This window comes from Phocoena sinus, chromosome 8 (genome assembly GCF_008692025.1).
Source record: "Phocoena sinus isolate mPhoSin1 chromosome 8, mPhoSin1.pri, whole genome shotgun sequence".
NCBI classification, from domain to species: Eukaryota; Metazoa; Chordata; class Mammalia; order Artiodactyla; family Phocoenidae; genus Phocoena; species Phocoena sinus.
The window spans coordinates 105,519,194-105,543,114 of NC_045770.1; the positions used below are offsets into that span (position 1 = coordinate 105,519,194).

General features: G+C 53.6%; 1 protein-coding gene across 5 annotated transcripts in view; it reads left to right on the forward strand.

The window, feature by feature from the left end:
• Positions 1 to 23,921, forward strand: part of LRP5 (LDL receptor related protein 5) — a 108,521-nt gene that overhangs the window by 60,224 nt on the left and 24,376 nt on the right. For 4 of the 5 annotated variants that reach the window (XM_032640996.1, XM_032640995.1, XM_032640997.1 and 1 more), the window contains exons 8-13: positions 8,609 to 8,825; positions 10,604 to 10,893; positions 13,518 to 13,744; positions 14,999 to 15,183; positions 19,641 to 19,964; positions 21,522 to 21,721. In XM_032640996.1, the coding sequence (XP_032496887.1) occupies positions 8,609 to 8,825; positions 10,604 to 10,893; positions 13,518 to 13,744; positions 14,999 to 15,183; positions 19,641 to 19,964; positions 21,522 to 21,721 (1,443 nt within the window). The remainder of the gene's footprint in view (positions 1 to 8,608; positions 8,826 to 10,603; positions 10,894 to 13,517; positions 13,745 to 14,998; positions 15,184 to 19,640; positions 19,965 to 21,521; positions 21,722 to 23,921) is intronic. The other variant, XM_032640999.1, reaches the window with a different exon arrangement.

Sequence of the window (23,921 nt, forward strand, 5' to 3'; positions counted from 1 at the left end):
CGCCCACCGTGTCCGTAGCCACGCCCACCCCGGGAGTGGGTTGGGGATGCACGTGTCCAGCTGACACTGCCAGACGCGCTACAGGCATCGCTCGGTTTACTCCCACAGCAGTGGGTTTTTTTGGTAAAATAAACATAAAATTAACCATTTTAAAGTGTACAACTCAGTGGCACATTCACAGTGGTGTCCAACCATCAGCACTCTCTAGTTCGGGAACATTTTCATCACCCAAACCCCATAACCTGTTAAGCAGTTGGCCCCCAGTCTCCCCTCTTCACCCCTCTGCCCTGGCAACCACTAATCTCCCGTCTGTCTCTATGGCTTTGCCTGTTCTGGACATTTCATGTGAGTGGAATCGTACGATCAGTGGTCTTTCGTGTCTGGCCTCACGCAGCAGAATGTTGGCAGGGTTCATCCGTGTGGTAGCGTGTGTCAGTACTTCATTCCTTCTCCATTGTATGGAGAGACCACATTTTGTTCATCCATTCATCTGTTGGTGGACATGTGGGTTGTTTCCACCTTTTGGGGATTGTGGATAATACTGTTACGAGCATTTGTGTACAAGTTTTTATTTGAGCATCTGTTTCTAATTCTCTGGGGCACGTACCTAGGAGTGGAATTGCTGGGGCATATACGAGGTTTATCTTTAACTTACCGAGGAATCGTCAGGCTGTCTTCCACAGTCTGCACCATTTTACATTCTCACTAGCAGTGTGCGAGTGTTCTGATGTCAACATGCCCTCACTGACACTTGTAAAATTCTCCTGTTATTATGGCCATCCCCACGGGTGTGCTGTGGTGTCTGGTGGTTTTGATTTGCATTTTCCTGAGGACGAGTGGTGTTGAGCATCTTTCCATGTGCCTGTCCCACAGTAGTGTTTTGAGGTGTGTGGCATCGTCCCCACGTGTGGATGAGGCACTGAGGCCCAGGGGACAGTAACCTGCTCAGGGTCATGCAGCAAGTAGGTGCGTTTTGATTTTCTGCTTTCAGAGTCAATCCACAGACAGAGCCCGAAGCGTCAGGCTACGGTACACAATAGAAACGTTATCTGCCGTGGTTATGGAACAGTAGGATGGACCAAAGTTAGGAGCGGACAGGTGGGGAAGAGCTTCAGGGGTAACCAACAGAGGCCCTAAAACGCGGACATCATGGTAGCAGGACGATGGGGGAGGGGCGTGGCGTAAGTGACAAAGTTATTGCCGGCAGAGTACGCGGTGGCTGGTACGGACAAACCGGGAACACGCGCCACAAGCGTATCACCTGCTGATTTGGAGCTAATCACCAGGAGGCCCCAAAAGAGAGACAGAAGAATTGGAAGTGTTTGGGATTCTTTAATCCAACAAACTTGGGAAACGTGCGGTGATTTTCCTGCCTCACTTCTCTCTTTGGAGCCTCTAATACACTTTAATAAGCAGACCTCCCACGGGGGACTAAACTGTGCAAGTGTTCTCAAACTACACGATCTACGGTCCCCTTTCTTTCCGTGCCGTGGCTCCGGTGGCACACACTTTGGGAGCGCTGACCTAGGCCGCCTGCCCACACGTCCAGAGCTGACCCCAGCTTCGGGGTTAGTGCTGGACTCTCCCTCCGCCCCTGCCCCAGGGAAGCCACTGACATGGACAGACATAGAGGTGGTTCTCCGTGTGAACTCCAAGGGTGGGAAGCGCCCCGATGAATAGCAGGTGCCTTAGGTCATGGCAGCTTCTTGGAGTCAAGCCCGGAGCCCAGGGCAGACCCTTCTGGCATTCTTTTCGGTGGTGAAATGCCCCAAGGTGAGCTTCTTGGAGGTGGCCCGAGCATGCCTGGGGACTTGCCCGTGTGTTCCTGCTGTGGACACCCTCCCCCTACTCTCGGGCCTCAGGGTTTGCTACTGAACACCCGGTGGGCATCAGCTCTGCTCCAGGTGCTGGGTCACCTTGGTAAATACGCCCAACAGATGCTCCTCTGGTACATGTTACATGAACCTTGGGATCAGGCCACCAGCCCAGGTGCAGAAGCCCCTGCTGGGGTCACGGTGGATTCCATGGGCTTCGGGGGAATAGCCGAGGGCAAGGGGCCGTGTCTCCTTTCCTGAGGACTCAGTCGGACCCCAGGCCGGGGGACGGTCAGGGGAGGGCTCTTCCAGGTCAGCACAGCGACGGGACACGCTTCCAGCAGTGGTCACGTCTCTAAGACATTATGCCCGAGACAGATGCTGAGGAGCCCGAGCGTGTTTCTTGGGCATATCTTGCCGGGTTGCTTCGGATGGGAGAAGGGATTCTGTCCTGCCTGGTTGTGCGCGTGGCCTGGCTCCGAGCGCAGGCGCCGGCAGGAAGGAGCTCCACGCGGTGTCCACCGGCTTCCCTTTGAAGAGGCATCAGTCAGGTTCCCGCTTCGCCCGCCCGTCCCGAAAATGACTTCCCAGGGCAGCTGTGGCTGATACCCCGACGAGCCAGGAGGAGAACAAAGGTCTAGAGGGCCGAGTCCACGAAGTGGGGATTCCTCTGGACGGCGGTCCTGGCACACAGATGGATTTGTGCAACCGAGTCCAGACTGCGGGCAGGGCCGCACCGCCCTCCAGGTGGGCCTCCTGCCGCCTTGCCTGTGACGGCATCCTGGACAGCGGGTTCAGGCCAGCCTCAGGTCGGCAGCCCCTCGGGGGATTAGCTCGGGGTGGCTCCCCGTCTGGGGGTGGGGGTGGGCCCGGGGCTGGCTCACTCTGGGAGGCAGCCCTGAGGTCCCCTTCCTGTCCTCAGGGACCAGGGATGGACCGCCAGGGCAGTCCCGACGTGCGCAGGTTGGAGCCGTGTGGGGTGGACATGGGTGTAGCCCCCGCCTCTTTCTGCATCCACAGAGCTGCCTCTCTGCTCCCTGCTTTCCCACCCTCTTGGGCTGGGGGTTCCCTGGGACACCTCCTTAACCCTCCTCCTGAGTCTAGAGCCCTTGGGGTTAGAGGTTCCTGCCCACAGGTGCTTAGACTTTCCCGTGGCTCCAGCCGTATCCTCAGGACCCGGCCCCTCACCCTTTGCTTGCATGTTTCCCCCTCCCCCTCCCTGCCCAGCTAGGCTCCCAACCCAAGGGCGTGTCCTCTCCTCCCCCAACCTGCCACAGCTCTTCGGCCTTGCGCCACAAAACTCAACTTTATTGGTAAAAGTAACTCGGACTCACTGTCTCCCTCTTCTGTCTCTAACTGATGGCCCCTCGGGCCCTGCACTTCCCTCCTCTCCCTCTGACCAGCTTCTTGGCAGGTGCCGGGCCCATGACAGCCCAGCGGGGGTCCTCTCCCAAGCAGATTCTTCCATCCAGAGCTCTTTCCTGAGCCCACGTGCCCAGCTGCCCCCGGCCCTCTCCCTCGGAAGCCTGAGTCGCCTCCCGCCTCACGCCACGGTCTCACGTACGGGAGCAGCTCACCTCATCCACGCACTTGGCCACACAGTGTAGGGTCTTCCTTTCCAAAACAGCAACATCCTGGTTCCGGCCTGGAGGCTGCCTCTCCCAGCCAGAGGCTGTAAGACCTTCCACATCGATGCAGGGCTTGTGCTCTCACTTAGCTATGGAGTCATCATCTTTTCACTTGTTTGTGAGCGGCCATGTCTCCCAAAGCAGGTGGGAGCTCTCTGGGCTTGAACTGGGGTCTCTGTGCTGATCCCCTGGCAGGGAGTCAGGACACACCGGGTCTACATCAGAAGCGACCTCTCCCTCTTAGTCCTTCCCCCACTGTCTCTGTCCCCCACTTCCCCTCACCGGCCCGTCCTGCATCCTCCTTCCCCACAGCTGCCTGTCGGATCATCCCCGAGTGGAACTCCTGTCCTGTCGTAGCTCGCGCTGCCTCTTTCCCTCAACCCCCTCCCCGTCCCTGGGCGAGCATCTGTTCATCCTGCAGCACTCACTGAATGTCACCTCGTGCTGGAAAAGCAGCACGGGACAGACCCATGCCCTGGTGGGGTCAGTATTCTAGAAGGGGAGATACAGACAGCAGTGACCGGGACAACCGCACCCCGTCAGGTGTTCAGTGTTCTAGAGGGATGCCGAGCAGAGAGGATGGGGGCCCAGGGGGCTGGGGTGCGGGTCGTTCAAGCTCCCCTGACAGCACCCTAGCTGCTTCTCCAGCCGCGTTGGTTCTGAAGCCCTGCCTTCTCCTCTCACTGACTTGTGTATATCCTGTCTGTTTCCTCCAGTTTCTAGAGTAGCGGGAGGAATGGTGCCCTGTTATTAATCCTGAAATAGGCAAAACGTTTAAACACCCTTGTGCTTGCACAGTGATCAGGCAGGTCCCTGGATGGCGGTTTTAGCCATTCCTGGGTAAGAGCAGGCTCGGGCCTTGCCCTTCGTGGACTTGAGCTGTCTTTCTAAAGCTTCCTCCCCAGCTGTTTCCCCGCCCCGAGGATGGAAGAAGAAGTTTTACAGGTCGACCCATAGTCCAGGCTGTTTGGCCCGTCTCTGGGGCAGGAAGTATCACCTGTGTGTGGCTTGCCTTGTACTCGTTGGAGGCCCCGGGGGTCACTTGGGCTCTCTGCAGTACCCCCTGATGTCTTACTCGGCCAGGACCACGGGGAGGTTGTGTGCCTTGCAGCTGCCATCTGCTGGTGGCCGTCTACTGTCAGGGTAGGCATTCGTGGGGAGTACCCGGTGGGGAGTGACACACCCAGTGGAGCAGGCGGGCCAAGGATGAATCACAGCCTGAGAAGTTAAAAATACATCCGTCCCCCTGTTCCTGACATTTCCTGAGTCGATGGAGGTGACTTCCAGCACGAACAGAATAAACACTCATTGCAGGAGTGACGGATTGGCTGTGTGTCCGGGTCCATGAGCCCTGGGGAAGAAGGGTGCAGGGCTTCCGGGCAGCGGGGCCACAAGCTGTGCGGGTGTGTAAGATCTCTTTTGTTACGTGAAACAATAACCAGAGCAGTTTTAATTTGGGGCTTTGTGTCTGAGTATAATTGTTCCATCAGAGAGCAGAACTCTTTTTTTTCTTTAAACGTGTGCTTTCAAAGGGTTGGTCTCAGGCTCTCACCTCTTTGCACGGCCAAGTCATTAGAAACAGAGGATTCGGTGTAAGGCGATTGCACCTCAGGTGACTTTCGGGGGTCTACTGTTTTGTGGGTGGCCGTGCAGCCCCCGCAGCTGTGGGTTCTGCCTCTTGGAGTACAGCTGAGGGCGGGCTTCTCTGGGGTCTGCCCACCCTTCTGTGCATCACGCAGCCGTTGATCTGCGGGTCGTGTAATGAGCTGGCCAGGGGATGGATGTGCGTTCTGCTTGCCCTGCCTCTACCCCACTCCAGACCTGGGCTTGGTGTGTGGAGTCAGCCGAGCACAGGAGGGCGGAGGCCAAAAGGTCAGACAGCAAGGCCGGCTGGCACTCGGGCGCCTTCGGCATCTGGCTTGACCATTTTGACATAACTTCCTGGAGGTATCTAGTTTCCTCTCCTGAAAATCAAGGGCAGGGGAACTTCTTGAGCAGGGGTTGAAACCTGTGGACCGGAGGCCAGAATGACTACTATGTTTGGGCCACTTTCAAACGCACGGTGGTTTTTACACTTTTTTTTTTTTTTTTTTTTTTTTTCCGGCACTGCACAGCATGTGGGATCTGAGTTCTCTGACCAGGGATTGAACCCAGGCCCTCGGCAGTGAAAGCGCAGAGTCCTAACCACTGGATTGCCAGGGAATTCCCTACATTTTTAAGTGATTGAAAACAATCAAAAGAATGGTATCTCGTGACATGTGAAAATTATATGAACTTCCAGGTTTTTTGTTTCTAATTTTTGTTGTTTGCACAAATAAAGTTTTATTGCAACACACTCGCGCTTGTTTTAGGCACCCTCGGTGGCTGCTTTACCGCGACAGGGACCTTATGGCCTCAAAGCTGAAGGTATTCACGATCCTTTTCAGAAGCAGCTTGCCAGCCCCTGTCCCCGGCAATCCGCCTCCTGTGCTCTCTCCCGGCTCCCATGTTATCAGGTGGCCCAGATTAGATCCTGTTCTTTCTGGGCTCCGCTCAGGGCCCAGGAAAGGTGGAGGCCCCCGAGTTGGCCCCAGAGGGAGCCTGGGGCCGGGGGGTTGACACGTGTGTTCCCTGTACACAGGTCCTACTTGTCTGCTCCAGGATTTGGGAAAGGCCTGGTCCAGCAGAGTTACTTCTACAGATGTGTTGGATTTGGTCAAGGTGTGTTGAAAGCTGCCGTAAAAAGGCCGCTTTGGGATCATTTATTTTCTCAAGTGTTAGAGTCTTGATGTCCTCCCAAGTTGGAGGGCCTGAGAGGTGTTTCATGGGGTCTGTAATCGTTCAAAGTAGGATGGGGTGAGGGGGGGGCTTCCGAGGCAGAGGGAGGCCCTGCCAGCCCAGAGCCAAGGTTCTGTCCTTGCTGTGGGTGCCGCCAGCCCAGCCCGGGCGGGGAGCAGCTCACACCCTCCTCACTTTGTTCTGGGCAACCAGAGGGTGGGGCGAGGGTGCGTGTGGGGACAGAGGTTGGGGGAGGGATTGCTGCTGGCCAGCGGCTGTCTCCCCGCCCCCCCCATCTGGCCCCTTGTCCTCTGCGGGCTCACTTTCATCCTTCCTAAGCTGGGGAACATGTACTTCCTCCCCTCAGTCAATAGAACATGCACTTATTTATGTCTGGAATTGAGTTGTTAAAGGAAATAAAGAAAATATGGACATAGAGAAGGATGAGAAAAATCTCTTCAAGAGATGCTGTTGACATTTTGGTATATAAAAGGTGGAGTCTTTATTTTCCAGATGTGGATGTTATCTTTATAGCGATCATGTCCTACATCTACCATTCTGCCCACCCCCGCCCCCAGCGCCCAGCCCTGGTTATGCTGTGTCAAGGAAGGAGCAGGGGTTTGAGCCCTGCCTCTTATGGGCTGTGTGTTGTTAGAGACACTCTTTCTCTTGCTGTGCACCTCCTCGGCGGTAATCCCAGGCGAGACCCCTCCCCACGTCTGAGTTCTGTGCAAAGCGTGTGTTCATCGCCTTTATGTTGCCTTCCTCTTGTGGGGCCGAAGCCGGAACCAGCACCCTGGACCAGTTTGGAGGATTAATCCATCACCTGCCCTGTATGGCTAACCAGTGGGCCAGGCGTGGTGCCCAGAGCTCCGCACGGAGATCCTACAGCCCAAGGTCTACACTCCAGCTCGTGGTACAGGACGTGGTCCCATCCGGTGTCCTCATCTGGGCTGCTCATTGGAACCACCTGTGGGGAGCTGCTTTCGGGACTCGTACCTGGCCTTCCAGTTTGGTGTAATTGCCCCAGGTTGGGGCCCAGCCACTGTTCTTTGGTTAAGTTCCCAGGGTGACTTTATTTATTTTTTTAATATTTATTTATTTGGCTGCACTGGGTGTTAGTTGCAACATGCGGAATCTTCATGGTGGCATGTGGGATCTTCAGTGGTGGCTTGCGGGCTCTTAGTTGAGGCATGTGGGATCTAGTTCCCTGACCAGGGATCAAACCCAGGCCCCCTGCGTTGGGAACGTGGAGTCTTAACCGCTGGATCACCAGGGAAGTCCCTCCAGGGTGACTTTAGCTGCTACCCTCAGTTACAGGTGGAGAGGTTGAGGTCCATGTGGGATGCAGAGGGACTTGGCTGTGGGGCAGAGCTGGGGTGGGACCCCTGGCTGTAGGGCCCAGAGCTGCCTGCCACTCCTGGTTGAGCCAGCAGTTTTGTCCTGTGCTGTCCAACAACAGAGGACCAAAGTCTTTTCTGCTCAGCACACACCCGATCTGTCTTATGTGTCTGCCACCTGCAAACCTGAAGGTTTGTAGCCTTTCTGATGAGCTGGAAATATAATCCGGCTGCAGGAGACCTGTTGAGACCTGCCTTTAATTCATCATGTCTCTTTCATCCTGGCTTGAGAGCCAGGAGAGTTTGGATGTTACATTTTTATCTTCTTTTTCACATCAGCTCCCACAGGGTCATCTGTCATCACAACCACATCTTATCCTGATTGTGTGTTTCGGTTGGTTAAGGCGTTTTTATGTTTGATAGTAGTTTTCTCCTCTGTGGCTTTTGTGGTTGATGCTTTTAATCAGTGCTGACTCTTCAAGAAAAAGATTTAGCTTTTACATCTCAGAGTAAACAGCCACTAGTGTGTCTGGTGTTGGAAAGCATCTTAGAGCTGTAGGCTCAGACTTAGACCCAGAAGCGTCCTCAGAGTTCACCTGGTGCTGACCAAGCAAGAAATTAGTCCACAGACAAGTGGGAGGCTTTGCCCAGGGCTTGCAGTACGTTGGCTGTCCAGCCTTTTGGAACTGAGCTCCGCGTCAAGGGTGCGAACTGGTGCCTCCCCGTTCTACATCTTGGCGGACATTACTAATCAAGGAGCCCATCCCGGGTCGGAGACCCACACCTTGGTATTCCAGGCAGCTACTGCTAGTCGACCAGCAATGGCGAGAGAGAGGACACGTGTTTGTCTTGCCTGCCCCTCTCAGCCCAGCATCCACCCCCAGGTAGGGGAGGCAGTGGGGAAGAGCCCCTGAATGGCCCCATCACTGAAAACATCACTCATCCAGCTGCCCCAGTGAGCCGTGGCTTTGTTAGGTGGCCTCGCCAGGCGCAGACGCTGCTGGGGCCCGTCCTGTTCCAGGCAGTTCAGGCCCGAGGCTGGTTCAGCCCTACGTCTGCCATCCTGCAGGTGATCAACATCGACGGGACAAAGCGGCGGACGCTCCTGGAGGACAAGCTCCCGCACATTTTCGGGTTCACGCTGCTGGGGGACTTCATCTACTGGACCGACTGGCAGCGGCGCAGCATCGAGCGCGTACACAAGGTCAAGGCGAGCCGGGACGTCATCATCGACCAGCTGCCCGACCTGATGGGGCTCAAGGCCGTGAACGTGGCCAAGGCCGTCGGTGAGTCGGGTCAGCCTCCAGCCGTGGGGCAGCCATGCCACAGGCTCGTGGCTGCCCTTTTGGTCCGCAGGCAGCCCGGTTGGAGGCCAAAGCTGGGGGTGTGAGTGCCCGGCTGGGGCACCCCTCTGGGGCTGGACAGCACAGGAGATGGTGAGAATATTGGTCCAGGACCGGTGGCAGGGGGGTGGGGTATCGACCAGGCATGGTGACTGGGCGCTGCTGGCAGTAATTGTTCTCACGATGGCTAACACTTGCGGAGCGCCTGCTGCGTGCGAGGCCGTGGCTAAGTGCCTTAGTGCCCAGAGCAGCCCTCTACGCGAATTACCACGCGGCCCTATTTGTGCTGGGGAGAGGGTGGCGAAGCCGTGTAGCTAATGGGTGGCCGAGCTCAGGACTCATGCCCGGGTCTGCCTGGACCTCGTGGCTGGGCTGAGCTGTGATTGTTGTCCAGTGTGACAGGCTGGACCCTCAGGCACACACCTCTTATCTGAAAGCCAGGATCTGCAGAAAGCTCCCTTAACACAAGGATTTGTCTCTTTATAAATATGATTCCCAGTGCAGGTCGACAGGCTACACTGGGGACAGTGGTGTCCAGCTGTGGTGGGAGGACAGATGGGGGGACGGGACTGTGGGCTCTGTGGCGGCAGGGACCCTGTCCCCAGCTGGGGCCTAGCACTGCACCTAGCACTGCACCTACACATCAGAGACACTCAGCAACCCTTTGCTGGAGGGAGGGAGGGAGGAAGGACCAGAGAGGCCCCAGTGCTTGCCCTTAAGTCTAGTGGGTGAGACACCCCTTAGTTAGCTCTGCTGCCAGGCTGGTGACTACAGTTGAGGTGTTAGAGGGATGCCTGGCTTTAAAATACGAGGGAGGGCACTTGAGCTTGGAATTTAGGGAGCAGGTGGGGGTCAGGGTTTGTCCGGCAGGAGGGACAGCTGAGCAAAGGCCTGGAGGTGAGGCCGTGGGCGGAGACCCTGGGGGGATCTAGTGCATCTTGGTCTCTGGGAGAGGCCTTTAGTCACAACCTGCACTCCTGAGACAAGGCGATGGAATCAACACACTTAGTTTACCAGCGCCTTTGAAAACACGTTCTTCATCCACTGTGGAACGTGAGGTCCACCGGTTAGTGAGTGTCTGAAACATAAAAAATAAAACCCTAGAGCTAAGAAACATGATATATCCATCGGGTGAGAAATTGGACCCCTCCCTCCCTCTTCCTCTCTCTCATGTAGGGATTCACTGGGAGAGATGGGGGAGAGGATTCTTTTTCTAGCTGAAATACTTAACACTAAATTAAAGCCAATTTTAACAGCACTGCAGCACATGAGTGAGACTAACGGCCTGGCCAAAAATACATGAATGCTAAGTACAGTCTGCTACAATAAGAAAGGCGCCTTTGGCCGTCCTGGGTGCATCTGAGTTCGAGGGCACCGAGAGTGCCGGAAACGGGAGGAGGAACTGTCTGGGTGGCGTCTCGGGCTGCGGTCCTGTCAGCAGGCCGGGAGTCCAGGCCCGGCGGGGTGGGGGCGGCAGGGGGTGCGATTGTCCCCAGGTCGCCATGAGGATGGAGGAGTCCAAGTGCGGCGATGCCCTGGGCCCAGAGCCAGCCGTTGTTACGTGCCTTCCCCGTGCCTGGGGAGGCCCTGGGTTTCCATCCACCCACCTGCTGTCCCTGTGTGACGTCTGGCAGAAATGAAGCCTCGTACAACCGTGGAGCCACTGCCCACCTCCTCTTTGCTGGGCCTCTGGCGTCTAGAGCCTGTGTCTTTCCGTCCAGGGACCAACCCGTGTGCAGACAGGAATGGGGGCTGCAGCCACCTGTGCTTCTTCACGCCCCGCGCCGCCAAGTGCGGCTGCCCCATCGGCCTGGAGCTTCTGAGTGACATGAAGACCTGCATCGTCCCCGAGGCCTTCCTCGTGTTCACCAGCCGGGCCGCCATCCACAGGATCTCCCTGGACACCAATAACAACGACGTGGCCATCCCGCTCACGGGCGTCAAGGAGGCCTCTGCCCTGGACTTTGACGTGTCCAACCATCACATCTACTGGACTGACGTCAGCCTGAAGGTACGGCAGCTGGGCATCCTCCCTGTGCACCTTTCCCGTGAATACCTACCCGGTGATGGTATCGCCTCAGAGGCCGAAAAAAGGTTTTCTTCCTTTTTGTAAAAAAAAAAATTTATTTATTTGGTTGTCTGGGGTCTTAGTTGCGGCAGGCGGGCGCCTCAGCTGCAGCTCACGGGCTCCCCAGTTGTGGCACATGGGCTCCTTAGTTGCGGCACGTGGGCTCCTTAGTTGTGGCATACGAGCTCCTAGTTGCGGCATGCGGGCTCCTTAGTTGTGGCATACGAACTCCTAGTTGCGGCATGCATGTGGGATCTAGTTCCCCAACCAGGGATCGAACCCGGGCCCCCAGTGTTGGGAACATGGGGTCCCATCCACTGCGCCACCAGGGAAGTCCCTTGTCTTTTTAATGGTTTGTTAAAATTGAAGTTTACTTGCTGTACAATGTGAGTTACAGGTGCACGATAGAGTAAGTCACAATTTTTAAAGGTTATCCTCCATTTATAGTTATTATAAAATACGGGCTACATTCCCCGTGTTGTACAATATATCCTTGTAGCTTATTTTATACCTAATAGTTTGTACCTCTTACTCTCCTACCGTGACGTTGCCCCTCCCCCTTCCCTCTCCCCACTGGTAACCACTGTATCTGTGAATCTGCTTCTTTTTTGTTATATTCACTCGTTTGTTGTATTTTTTAGGTTGCACATGTAAGTGATATCATACAGCATTTGTTTTTCTCTGTCTGAATTATTGCACTTAGCATAATATCCTCCCAGTCCATCCATGTTGTTGCAGACGGCAACATTTCATTCTTTTTTATGGCTGAGTAGTATTCCCTTATAGAAAAAGTTTTGTTTTTTTGTTTTTTTTTAAAGAACTATAGGGACTTGCCTGGCGGTCCAGTGGTTAGGACTGCGCACTTCCACTGCAGTGGGCACAGGTTACATCCTTGGTCGGGGAACTAAGATCCCGCAAGCTACACAGTGCTGCCAAAAAAAAAGATAAATTAAAAAAAATAAAAGAACTATAATATTTATTGTAACTCGATGCACACCATCAGAACATTAGTGAACCTGTGTTAATAAATAAGCACGAATGATTACAATGAGCAGGTCCAGTGGACACACAGGTGGCCATTTCTAGAGTGACTGTGTGTCCGTGTATTTTTCGATTCACCCCACCCACTCCCTCACGAGTGCCCACTTACTTAGCAAGCTCTTTCTTTGTTCCGGGTGCTAACATAAACATCCTGGATGAATACAGGAAAGACTCTCTCAGGGTCTGGCATACTGGTCCGTGGACTGGCCTCCGTGTTTTGTCAATAAAGTTTTATTGGGTCACACTGGTGCCCACTTGCTCATGGATCGTCTGCACCTGCTTTTGTGCCACTAGGTTGTGACAGATCCACATGTCCTGTGACACCTGAAATATTTACAGAAAAGGTCTGCTGACCCCTGTTCTAAAGCACCGGACAACTCAAAACGGTTTAATCACCTATCTTTTATTCTACTGTTGGTATTACATGGCTCTTAAAGATTTTTCTGATTTTAAAAGTCACAGGGTTCATTGTAGAAAGAGAGAAAAGTATATTATACAGAAAAGTATAAAGAAGAAAACAAAAACACCTACATCCCCACCATCCCAAGTCAGCCATTGATGTCATTTTACTGTATTTCCTTTGAGTTTTTCCCTGTGTTAGTATTTCTCATAATCATAACCATGTGCTATGTAGAATTCTGTATCCTGGTTTCTTCCACGTCCCATTATAACAGGTATTTTATCAGCCTGGTACAAACTCTTTAACATAATTCTTCAAACGTGTAAAATATTCCAGTGCACATATATTCCCTGTCATACTTAACCGTTCCCTTATTTTATTTTATTTTATTTATTTTTTATTTTTTGCGGTACGCGGGCCTCTCGCTGCTGTGGCCTCTCCCGCTGCGGAGCACAGGCTCCGGACGCGCAGGCTCAGCGGCCATGGCTCACGGGCCCAACCGCTCCGCGGCACGTGGGATCTTCCCGGACCGGGGCACGAACCCGCGTCCCCTGCATCGGCAGGTGGACTCTCAACCACTGCGCCACCAGGGAAGCCCCGTTCCCTTATTTTAAATGTTCTTCCAGTTTTTTCCGACTCCAAGTGATACCACAGTAACAGGCATCTCTGTGGGTAAAGCCTCTTCTGTGTTTTCATTCCTATGGATAAAGTTTCAGGAGGAAGATTACTGGGTGAAAGGATACAGTGATTTTTTTTTTTTAAGGTTACAACTATTTTGAAGAGTCATGATATATATATATATATAATATAGCTTATATATAATGATATATTTTTTATAATTATATACTATTATATAAAATATTTTTACATATTTTTAAATGAAGTATTATTTTATATATATTACCAAATTGTTTCTTCTAAAAAGGTTGTATTTTGCTGCTTTTCAAATGTTCCTTCAAAAACTCAAATGTTGGGAAAAAATTAAAATAAAATATAAAAGAAATAAAAAGAATAAAAACTCGAATGTTGGTGATTTGGTCCCAGGTGTTATCAGTAGTTGCTCCAGGAGACATCTGCAAAAACTCTGGTTTCTAACTGTGTCCCTTTCCTCCTCACCTGCTCCCAGACCATCAGCCGAGCCTTCATGAACGGGAGCTCCGTGGAGCACGTGATCGAGTTTGGCCTCGACTACCCGGAAGGCATGGCCGTCGACTGGATGGGAAAGAACCTCTATTGGGCGGACACCGGGACCAACAGGATCGAAGTGGCCCGGCTGGACGGGCAGTTCCGGCAGGTCCTTGTGTGGAGGGATCTGGACAACCCGAGGTCGCTGGCCCTGGACCCCACCAAAGGGTAAGGACCACTCTTGTCCAGCAGGTGTGTCCCCGTCACCTCTCTACACCAGCCAGTGCGTTGATGACCCGAGGCCGTGGCAGATGGCTGCCCACCTGGCACTCTGCGGTTGGAGCAGTAATGACCGCTACTAGCTTTGAGGTGGCCGGGGCCGGCGGGACCCTTGGAGGTCATCTGGTTCATTTCATAGAGGAGACACTGGGGCCCAGAGCAGCAGGCAGGAAGGGAAGCCTCTGTGTCAGGCACCGCATTGGGCGCTCCCAGAGGGGTCATCTCATCTGGGCATCCAGGGGCCCTGCAAGGGGTGGGTGATTTTACAGATGCAGAAACAGAGGTTCAGAGAAGCTCAGTGATTTACTGAAGGTCACATAACTGGTTAGAGCAGGGCTGGGCCAGGAAGTCCCATGCAGTCCTTTCTAGGCTCCTGTCCTGGGCTTCTCCCCTCCTGCTTCTTGCTGGCCACTCACTGGCGGTTTAAAACCCACCTTGCAAGGCACATGCTTTTATGTGTCAGGCAGCTTGGGGGCCCTGCCCTGGGGCCAGAGAGGCCAGGGTGGAGTCTTCCTCTGCGCTCAGTGCTCAACCCATAAAGCATCAGTGGTGTGTAGGGAGCGCTCCAAACCCTGCCTGCCATGTGCTCTTTCAGGGAAGGGAAGATTTCGGCAGAACAAAAAGAAAGGTCCAGGTTTTAGCGAAAGAACCAGTAAAACGTACACAATTCTGGAATGGGGATTCCTTCCCCGGAGCCACTGCTGAAGAGAGAGGAGGGAGGACCCGTTGGTGGAGACGGCAGAGCTGAGTTTGAGGCCTGACCCTACGATGCCTGTTTGCCTCAGCGTCTTGTTTTCTACCTTCTTTGAGGAGAGGAGACTGTACGCCCCGGTTTGCCCACGTTCTTCCTGCCCGTCCCGGTCACCCTGGCATCCTGTCCAGCTTGGTTAGCGTTTGTCCCTGACGCAGGTGTCCCAGCCTGGATGTCGTGTTGCACGGTCACCCTGTCTGTGCACCCGAATGGGAATATCAGGGCTTAGCTTGCAGGGGGGCTGCTGTGGGACCCCAGGAGGCAGGATGTAGCTCCGTGACTGCTCCCAGAGGGATGGTGGGGTGGAGGGGCCTCCGAGGGTCTCACCTCTTCCCTGCTTCCTGCAGGGATGCCATCGGCACAGCCGAGGAGATGGCGGCAGGTGTGCTCCCTGCCCTGCCGTGAGGGTGGCCGTGCCTGAGCCTGCCCCGCCCTGCTCCCATGTCTTCCAGCTACATCTACTGGACCGAGTGGGGTGGCAAGCCCAGGATCGTGCGGGCCTTCATGGACGGGACCAACTGCATGACGCTGGTGGACAAGGTGGGCCGGGCCAACGACCTCACCATTGACTACGCCGACCAGCGTCTCTACTGGACGGACCTGGACACCAACATGATTGAGTCATCCAACATGCTGGGTGAGGGCCGGTGCGTCCTGCCGCGAGGGGGCATCCCTGCCCTGGGCGTTGGCCATGCTCAGCCCCCATGGCGCTGTGCCCTTGGGCCCGCGAGGCCCAAGCCCCACAGGAGGTGCGGCCACGCCCTGGGTGCTGACCCAGCCTCGCCCCCTCCTGAGGGTTGTCCCTTTCCGCCCCTGGTGCTGTCGCTGTAGATGTGTCAATAGACACCCCGGTGACAGCTGTTCCCTACACACCAGCTGAGAGCCGGGTCCCGGCCAACCCCGTGCCAGGATTCTAATTTGACCCTACACCACATAGCATAGGTTTTCGTTGATGGTGAAACTGAGGCCCACGGAGGTCGTGGGACTTGTGTAAGGTCACAGAGTGCCACTCAGACCCCACGGCCACGTGCTACAGCTCCATCTGACCCTGAATACCTACTGGGTGCTAGGCATTGTTCTGGGACCACTCAACACCTGGGATTAGGTTAAAAACAAAAACAAAAAAACCCTCGCTCCAAGCCACCCAGCAGTGAGGGCAGGATTTGAGCCTAGAAATCACATGACTCTGGACTTCTTGCAGGGGGTGGTTATATTAGCTCTCCTGGGTGATACCACATGGTGGGGCTGCCCTCTGCAACCGAGAGCATTTGGCTTCCTTCCTAATCACTGCTGCTGCCGCCACCTGTGGTGGGTGTGGTTGTGCCCATTTTACAGATGAGGAAACTGAGGCATAGGTGGGCTGAACGACTTGTCCCCAGGTACTGTGTGAGCAGAGCCAGGATTAGAAGCTCAGTGGCCTGGTTTCTGCTTGCGGCGGGCTGCACCCACCCTGCATGCTGACTGTCCTGGTGTATGAGGCCAAGAGCAAGGCTTGAATGTGTCTTTGAGACTGCCACCCCCAGCCCCGCAGGGAATTACAAGAGGCTGGTGCCAGGTGGGAAACCAGTCACAGCACAGCTGTGGTTGCCCGAAATAATCAAGCTCCCCGATTACCCCAGAGTAAAGACACACTGGGAGGAAAAGCAGCAAAAACCCTGGAAACCCCCTCAACTCTGCAGATTGAGGGTGGTTGTGTGCGTCTAGTCAGGCCGTTTTCAGCCATATTCCCACTGAATGGCGTAGACGTGTAGGGAGCACTTGGTTAATAGCAGGGGAGGCCCCGGGCAAGGGAAAGGTGGGAATGTTGCCTGGCGTGGCGCGAGTGGGCATGGAGCGTGAACCTGGGGCCCCGCCATCCTGGTTGCATTCCTGGCCTTGCCACTTGCTATGTGACTTAAGCCAGGTGACTTAACCTTTCTGTGCCTCGGTTCTCTAATGCCGATGGTCCCTTCCTCCTACAGCTGCTACTGTGAGAATTAACTGAAGGCACTTCTCATCAAGTCTGGAGCACAGTCACTGCCCTCTGAGTGTTTAGTTAACGATCGTTGTTGTTGGAAAAGTCCACTGCGAGTCCCAGTCCAGGGCCCGGGGTGGAGTGGGGGCGGGCAGCGTGTGCGTGACAGGCAGTCAGGGAGCACCTTTATTTCAGAGCTATCTTTTTTCTAATGATAAAATAATCAACTTAGAAAATTTCTAAAAATGCAGAAAAACAGGAAGAAAAATTTTAATTATCCATTATTTCACCAGTCAGTAATCATGTGTATTCATCTGTTGGCATATTTCTTTCCAGTCTCAAAATTTTTTTGATTGACTTTTTTAAGCAAATATTTTTAACTGTTCATCTCTGAAGATTTTTTTCACTTTTTTCCTTTTTAAAAATCATTTTGAAAACATTATTTCAAATCGTGCCACATGTGATTTTCATTTGGCTTTCTCCCACTCCTGTACAGGAGGAGCACGTCCCCAGGTCACCAATATGTTTTCACTGGTACCGTTTTTACTGTGAAATAGAGCATACGTGAGGCATTCATACAACACACACACTTTGACAAGTGAAGACTTAGAAAGCCATGCCCAGGTGGAGGGACAGAACTTGTCGAGTGTCACCGGGCCCTGCACCCGCTCTCCCTCCCTCACGCGGCCCTGAGCCTGCGTGTTGCCGCAGCAGTCCCAACAGGTGCACACAGGTGTGTGCTCTGCGTGTAACTGCTCGGCGGGTCACGTGATCAGACCCTGGTTCGTTTCACAAGCCCTCTGCTGCTGGCGAGAGAACGGCACCAGCGTTCCCAAATGAAAGCAAGGTGTGGGCAGGGCTACCTTCCATCTGGAGTCTCTAGAGGAGAATCCATTGCCTTTTCCATCATCTGGGGGCTGGCTGCATCCTTGACTTGTGGCCCTTCCTCCATCTTCAAAGCCAGCTGTATAGCCTCCACCAGCCTCTCTCTCACTGTCCTGCTCCCTCTTAGAAGGACGCTAGTGTTTGCACTGGCTGCACTGGGAAAATCCAGGATCGTGTCCCCATTTCAAAATCCTTAATTTAGTCATACCTGCAAAGCCCCTTTTGCCGTGTAAGGTGCTATATTCAGAAATCCTGGAGATTAGGATGACCTCTTTTGGGGGGAGAGGGGGAATGTTCTTCTGCACGTAGTTTTTATCAAGCACTTAATTTGTGCCGGCATTTTGACCATTCTACGTGCATGATCTCTTTGAATATTTATCACAATTATATCACGAACCTCATTGTGTGTTTTTTATCATAATTTATTACATTTAATTATCACGGATATCCATGAGGGCACTCTTAAGAATAACCATTTTGGGACTTACCTGGTGGTCCAGTGGTTAGAACTTGGCGCTTTCACTGCCGTGGCCCTGGGTTCGATCCCTGGTTGGGGAACTAAGATCCCACAAGCCACGCGGCATGGCCCCCCCCCCAAAATACCCATTTTTCAGATGGGGAGACTGAGAGTCAAGAAGCTTACATAGCTTTGCCAAGGTCACGTGCTGGTCAAGGGAGAAGCGAGGGGGCCCAGGCTGACTCCAGAACCCGGTTTCAACCACTGTAGTAGACTGCTAGGCAGAAGGTTTTATTTTATCAATATTTAAAAATTTTATTGACATATATATACAGTCAAGTACAAAAAAGTAGTCAAGGGGCTTCCCTGGTGGCGCAGTGGTTGAGGGTCCGCCTGCCGATGCAGGGGACGCGGGTGCGTGCCCCGGTCCGGGAGGATCCCACGTGCCGTGGAGCGGCTGGGCCCGTGAGCCATGGCCTCTGAGCCTGCGCGTCTGGAGCCTGTGCTCCGCAACGGGAGAGGCCACAGCAGTGAGAGGCCCGCGTACCGCAAAAAAAAAAAAAAAAAAAGGGAGTCAAGTTGGAGAATTTTTACATACAGATACTTGTGTATACACAGAGGCATCAAAGTAGCCCGTGTAGCTCCCATGCAGATCAAAGTAGGGAAGTTTCCAGCCCTCAAAAGGCTTTTAGTCAATCTCACCAGCCTCCTCGGGTCAGTGCTGCCCTGACTTCTGTCTATGTGTACTAGCTGTGCTGTTCTAGAACTTTCTGTCACTGTGACTGCACAGAGTGTGCTCTTCAGCATCTGGATTCTTTCACTCAGTCTAATAACCGTGAGAGTCGCCCACATTGTTGTTATTCTTTTTTATTGCTGCGTCATTTCCATTGTATGAAGATCCTACCTTTTAAAAAAAATTATTTTATTTTATAAAGTTACATTTTATTTATCTATTTATTTTTGGCTGTGTTGGCTCTTCGTTGCTGCGCGCAGGCTTTCTCTAGTTGTGGCGAGCGGGGGTGCACGGGCTTCTCCTTGCGGTGGCTTCTCTTGTTGCAGAGCATGGGCTCTAGGTGTGCGGGCTTCAGTAGCTGTGGCACGCAGGCTCAGTAGTTGTGGCTCACAGGCTGTAGAGCGCAGGCCCAGTGGTTGTGGCGCACGGGCTTAGTTGCTCCACGGCATGTGGGGTCTTCCCGGACCAGGGATCGAACCTGTGTCCCCTGCATTGGCAGGTGGATGCTTAACCACTGAGCCACCAGGGAGGTCCCAAAGATCCTACCATTTTTTAATTCATCCTACTATTTTTTTTTTTTTAATTTGGCTGTGCTGAGTCTTAGTTGTGGCACGTGGGATCTCTTAGTTGCGGTATGCGGGATCTTTAGCTGTGGCACGTGGGCTCTTAGTTGCGGCATGTGGGATCTAGTTCCCTGACCAGAGACCAAACCTGGGCCCGCTGCATTGGGTGCCCGGAGCCTTAATCACTGGACCACCAAGGAAGTCCCTAATCCCATCCTACTATTGACGGACATTTGGGTTGTCTCCTGTTTGTGGCTGTTGCACATTCTCATCTGTGTTGTTTGGGTGGATGCTGCACGCATTTCTCTTGTGCTGCAAGAGGGGAATTGCCCGCCCTCAGGGCAGGTGCCCATCCAGCCTCAGTGGACCCTGCTCGTTTCCCAGAGCGGTCACATGCTTTATGAGCCCGACGCAAGTGGCCAGGCTGCAGGTTGAACTGGTTCACCCACAGGACGCCTGTGCGGCGCCGTTGCTGACTCGGTGCCCGTGTGCCTCCACGCAGGTCAGGAGCGGGTCGTGATTGCCGATGACCTCCCGCACCCCTTCGGCCTGACGCAATACAGTGATTACATCTACTGGACAGACTGGAACCTGCACAGCATTGAGCGAGCCGACAAGACCAGTGGCCGGAACCGCACCCTCATCCAGGGCCACCTGGATTTCGTGATGGACATCCTGGTGTTCCACTCCTCCCGCCAGGATGGCCTCAATGACTGCATGCACAACAACGGGCAGTGTGGGCAGCTGTGCCTCGCTGTCCCCAGCGGCCACCGCTGCAGCTGTGCCTCTCATTACACCCTGGACCCCAGTAGCCGCAACTGCAGCCGTAAGTGCCTCGCTCTGCCCCCGTCCCTCACTCCCACATTAGATCACCAGTCTGACTCTGGCGGTTAAGGTGGAAAGAAGCTTTTTATCTGGGGAAACCTTGGTGCACGTGGGCAGTCGGGCAGGTTGTGCACTGCACATGTTGCCTAATGTTACCTGGAGGCTCAGGCTGGGTGGAAGACCTGTTGCTTCATCAAGACGAGTAGATGGTCCAAGCCCTCAGCTGGCACGTCGCGTGGGAGGCTCTTTGGATGTGAAAAACGGTCCCTGGGGGAGAGCACCCACTTCTAGGGCCAGGCATTGTTCCAAGTGCTTTTTATGGCACTGAATCCTCCAGCCTATGGGGTAGGGAGTGTCACTGTCCCCGTTTCACAGACTAGGACCCTGGGCACAGAGATGTGTAGTTACCCACCCAAGGCCACACAGCTGGTAAGACTTGAGCCAGGTTTGGATTCCAGGCAGGCTGGCTCCAGAGTCCCTGCCCTGACCCCTTGCGTGTGGCCTCACGTCCACGGTGTAATCCTCACACCGACCTTCTAAACGAGGTAGGCCTTTTCACTTTCAATTCTAAGAAAAGCGAGGTTCAGAGAGCCTGAGAGTGACTTTCCCATGGGCCCGCAGGGAGAACAGGTGTGTCCTGTTGGCAGGCTTTTCTCCTGTGACATCAGCAGATAGCTAGTTATAACTCGGCCTCTGTGCAGCGCTAGACAGTTTGTAAAGCTCTCTGTCATCCGGGCATTGTGTGAGCTTCTCGCAGCCCTGGGCCTTAAGAGGACTGAGCTTCCTTGGCCCAATTATGTGGATGAGGGACCTACAGCTTCGAAGGGTTCAGGGGCTTGGTCGAGGCCCCAGGCTGGTATGTGATGGGCCTGGGGCCACAGCCTGGGATTCCCCACTCTTGGGCTCCCTTTGGTCCTGTCGTCCTTGCCACTGGGGGCCATAACCTTGAAGGGTCAAGTGGAGGTGCAGGTCACCCTCTGCCCAGAGGGGATGTGACTCGGGTGCTGGCTCCCAAGGCCGGCAGACCCAGGGCTGTGACTTGGATTCATGTGGCCCAGCTGTAACTCTGACGTGGCTGCAGCTGGTGGCCTCTACACATCCTGGGTCCTGACAGCCCTGAGGAGTGTCCCCTCCCGGCGTCACTGTTCACGTCACACGGTTTTCAGCCATTCCCTGGAGCACGCAGAAGCCCCTGGCAAATCCCACCGTCACCAGAGCATCACACACACTTATGGGTGGGAGTTGGATATTCACTACCTTTCCCTCCTTCTGACTTAAGTCTTGATAATCTGAAAAGAAGTGGATATCTAGTTTTAAAATAACACACACACTTATAAAATATGGAAACAACAGCGATGTGTAACACGGAGAATAAAATTCCCCATAGTCCACCCCCAAGAACCAGTTTTGTGTCTTTCCAGCCTTTTCCCACGTACATCTCATAGGTGCGCACGCAAATCTGCTTTTTACCATAAAATGGAAGGCCGTCCTCCCTGCCCCACTCCCTGTTCGGCTCCCAGACGCTGACGCGCGCCCGCCCCCGTTTGCCTCTCTCCAGCACCCACCACCTTCCTGCTCTTCAGCCAGAAGTGTGCCATCAGCCGAATGATCCCTGATGACCAGCACAGCCCAGACCTCATCCTGCCACTGCACGGGCTGAGGAACGTCAAGGCCATCGACTATGACCCGCTGGACAAGTTCATCTACTGGGTAGATGGGCGCCAGAACATCAAACGAGCCAAGGACGATGGGACCCAGGTAAGTGTGCTTTTGGGGGGGCGCGGGGGGTCCTTCCACGAGCGGCTCGCACTGGCGACTCCCAGGCTACCGCCCCCTTTTCTTAGCAGAGGGGCACAGTTTGGGGTAAACAGTGATTGGGCTCCGAATATGTCATTGCCAGGTATAAGGCTGAGCCGTGTGAAACCCTTTGACTGTGATTCTGTGTAGAAACTGGATTTTGCAGCTGTTTAAGTAGCAGTGGTGGGCGTCAAACCCCATGGGTTTTTTTTTTCCTTTCCATAGTGGTTCTGTGCAGGGATAGTTGATATTGGTTATTCTAGATTTATCTTTTATTTTAGGGGAGTTGGATAGTCAGTTCTGTTATAATGCAATGTCCGTGTGTCTGAAAATCACTGCACCGTACAAAATCGCCCAGTACAGACCACAGGTCTGATGGGGGAAAGGGGGCTAGGTGTGCAGCCCTCAAAAGGCCATCAGTGGCAAACTGAAAAAAAGAGAGGAACCTGGCAATACAGGGGCCCTGTCCTTCGAATGTTAAATGGTTCGGTACACAAATGCTCCAGCAGATATGGCTCTTGACGTTGAAAAGACCTGAAGCTGGCGGAGGACATGGGGGTCGGAAGGTTGCAGCTTGTGCGTTTTTGTGGAACGCTGCAAGGAGGGTTGTCTGAGATGGGACGTATCGTTGTAACCCCAGCGTGGATGGCGTGGCTCCCAGTGCCCGGGGGCTGGGGGTCGCTGGAGGCACGTGTGTCTGTGGGCCCCTGCTCGGTGCGGTGCTGCTGTGTGCTCTACACTTGCCTAGGGTTTCTCCTGGGCGCAGCTGTGCGAAGTGAATGCGAAACCTGCTCTCTGCTCCGACTGTCCCTGATACATCACTGCATGGGGACGAATACATGTTTTCCAAACGTGAGTCTAGCAGAACTGACTCCTTTTCTGTGTTAGGTGTTTGTGACCCGTGCCAGGAAGGACACTGTCACTGCAGCCTCGGGGCACACCCGGCGTATCCAGCCACGTGACAGGGAACTCTGGCCAGAATTCCAGTAGGACGTGCCCGGCTGGTCATGCCCGTTTCTAAAGACTCCTTTCACAAAAGCTACCGAACCCGATGGTCTCTTTCTCAATCGAGTGGTCAGTGTAACAGCTTATGTCGTCGTGGTGAAATCTTGATACTGTTAGAACAGCGATACAGATGCTTGTGAGGGGAGATTTTCAGAAGATTTTCGTGTCTGTAACGTAGGTGTTTCTCTTTCCTACCCTGAACCGGGTGCCAGTACTGCCTGTACGACTGGGCCTCACTTTCGACAAAATACTTCATCCACCCACGATGTAAAGTTAACAAGTCATCCTTTGACGTCTGTGTCCTTGGTTGACGGTAAAAGCCCCGCCTGTGTCCGAGCAGCTGTGATTACCATCTCTGTGGGCGCAGAGCCTGGTGGAAATGGTGGGAATGGATTTCTTTCGTCCCACCCCGGGCGCAGGTGACAGTCGCTTTGAGTCCTTTGGAGAACAGGGAGTGTTAATTGGTGGACCATGGCTTCCTGCCGAGAAAGTTGCTGGGGCACAAATTACCTTCAAGTCCCATGGAGAGGCGTCCTTTTGCATCCTTGTATGGTGTCCAGCAGGAGTGGGGGAAGACTTTGAAGAAAAAGCCCTTCTAGGAACACTTAATCTGGAAAATACTCATTTCCCTTCCTGTGTCTCTTGCTAAACTCCACCCTCTGGTGGCTTTGATTATTAGGGGTGCCACCCCACCTCCAAGGATGGTATTCTTAATTATCATCTACTTGGCTGTCGTTTTTCTATTTAATTTTTGATTCTTTTATTGTGGTAAATATACGTTACATAAAATGGGCCATTCTAACCATTTTTAAGTGTACAGCTCCATGGCATTAAGTACATTGATATTGTGTGCACCCGTCACCACCGTCCATCTCCAGAGGAAGCTCTGTCCCCATTAAACACTAACTCTCCATCCCCCCCATCCCCCCAGTCCCTGGCGCCCACCATCCTGCCTTCTGTCTCTATGCATTTGACAGCACTGAGTACTTTATATAAGTAGAATCACCCAGTATTTGTCCTTTTGTGACTGGCCTTTTTCACTTAGCCCAACGTTCTCAAGGTTCGTCCACATCATAGGAGGTATCAGAATTTTCTTCCTCTTTACGACTGAATAACACTCCATTGTCTGTATAGCAGACATTTTGCTATCCGTCCA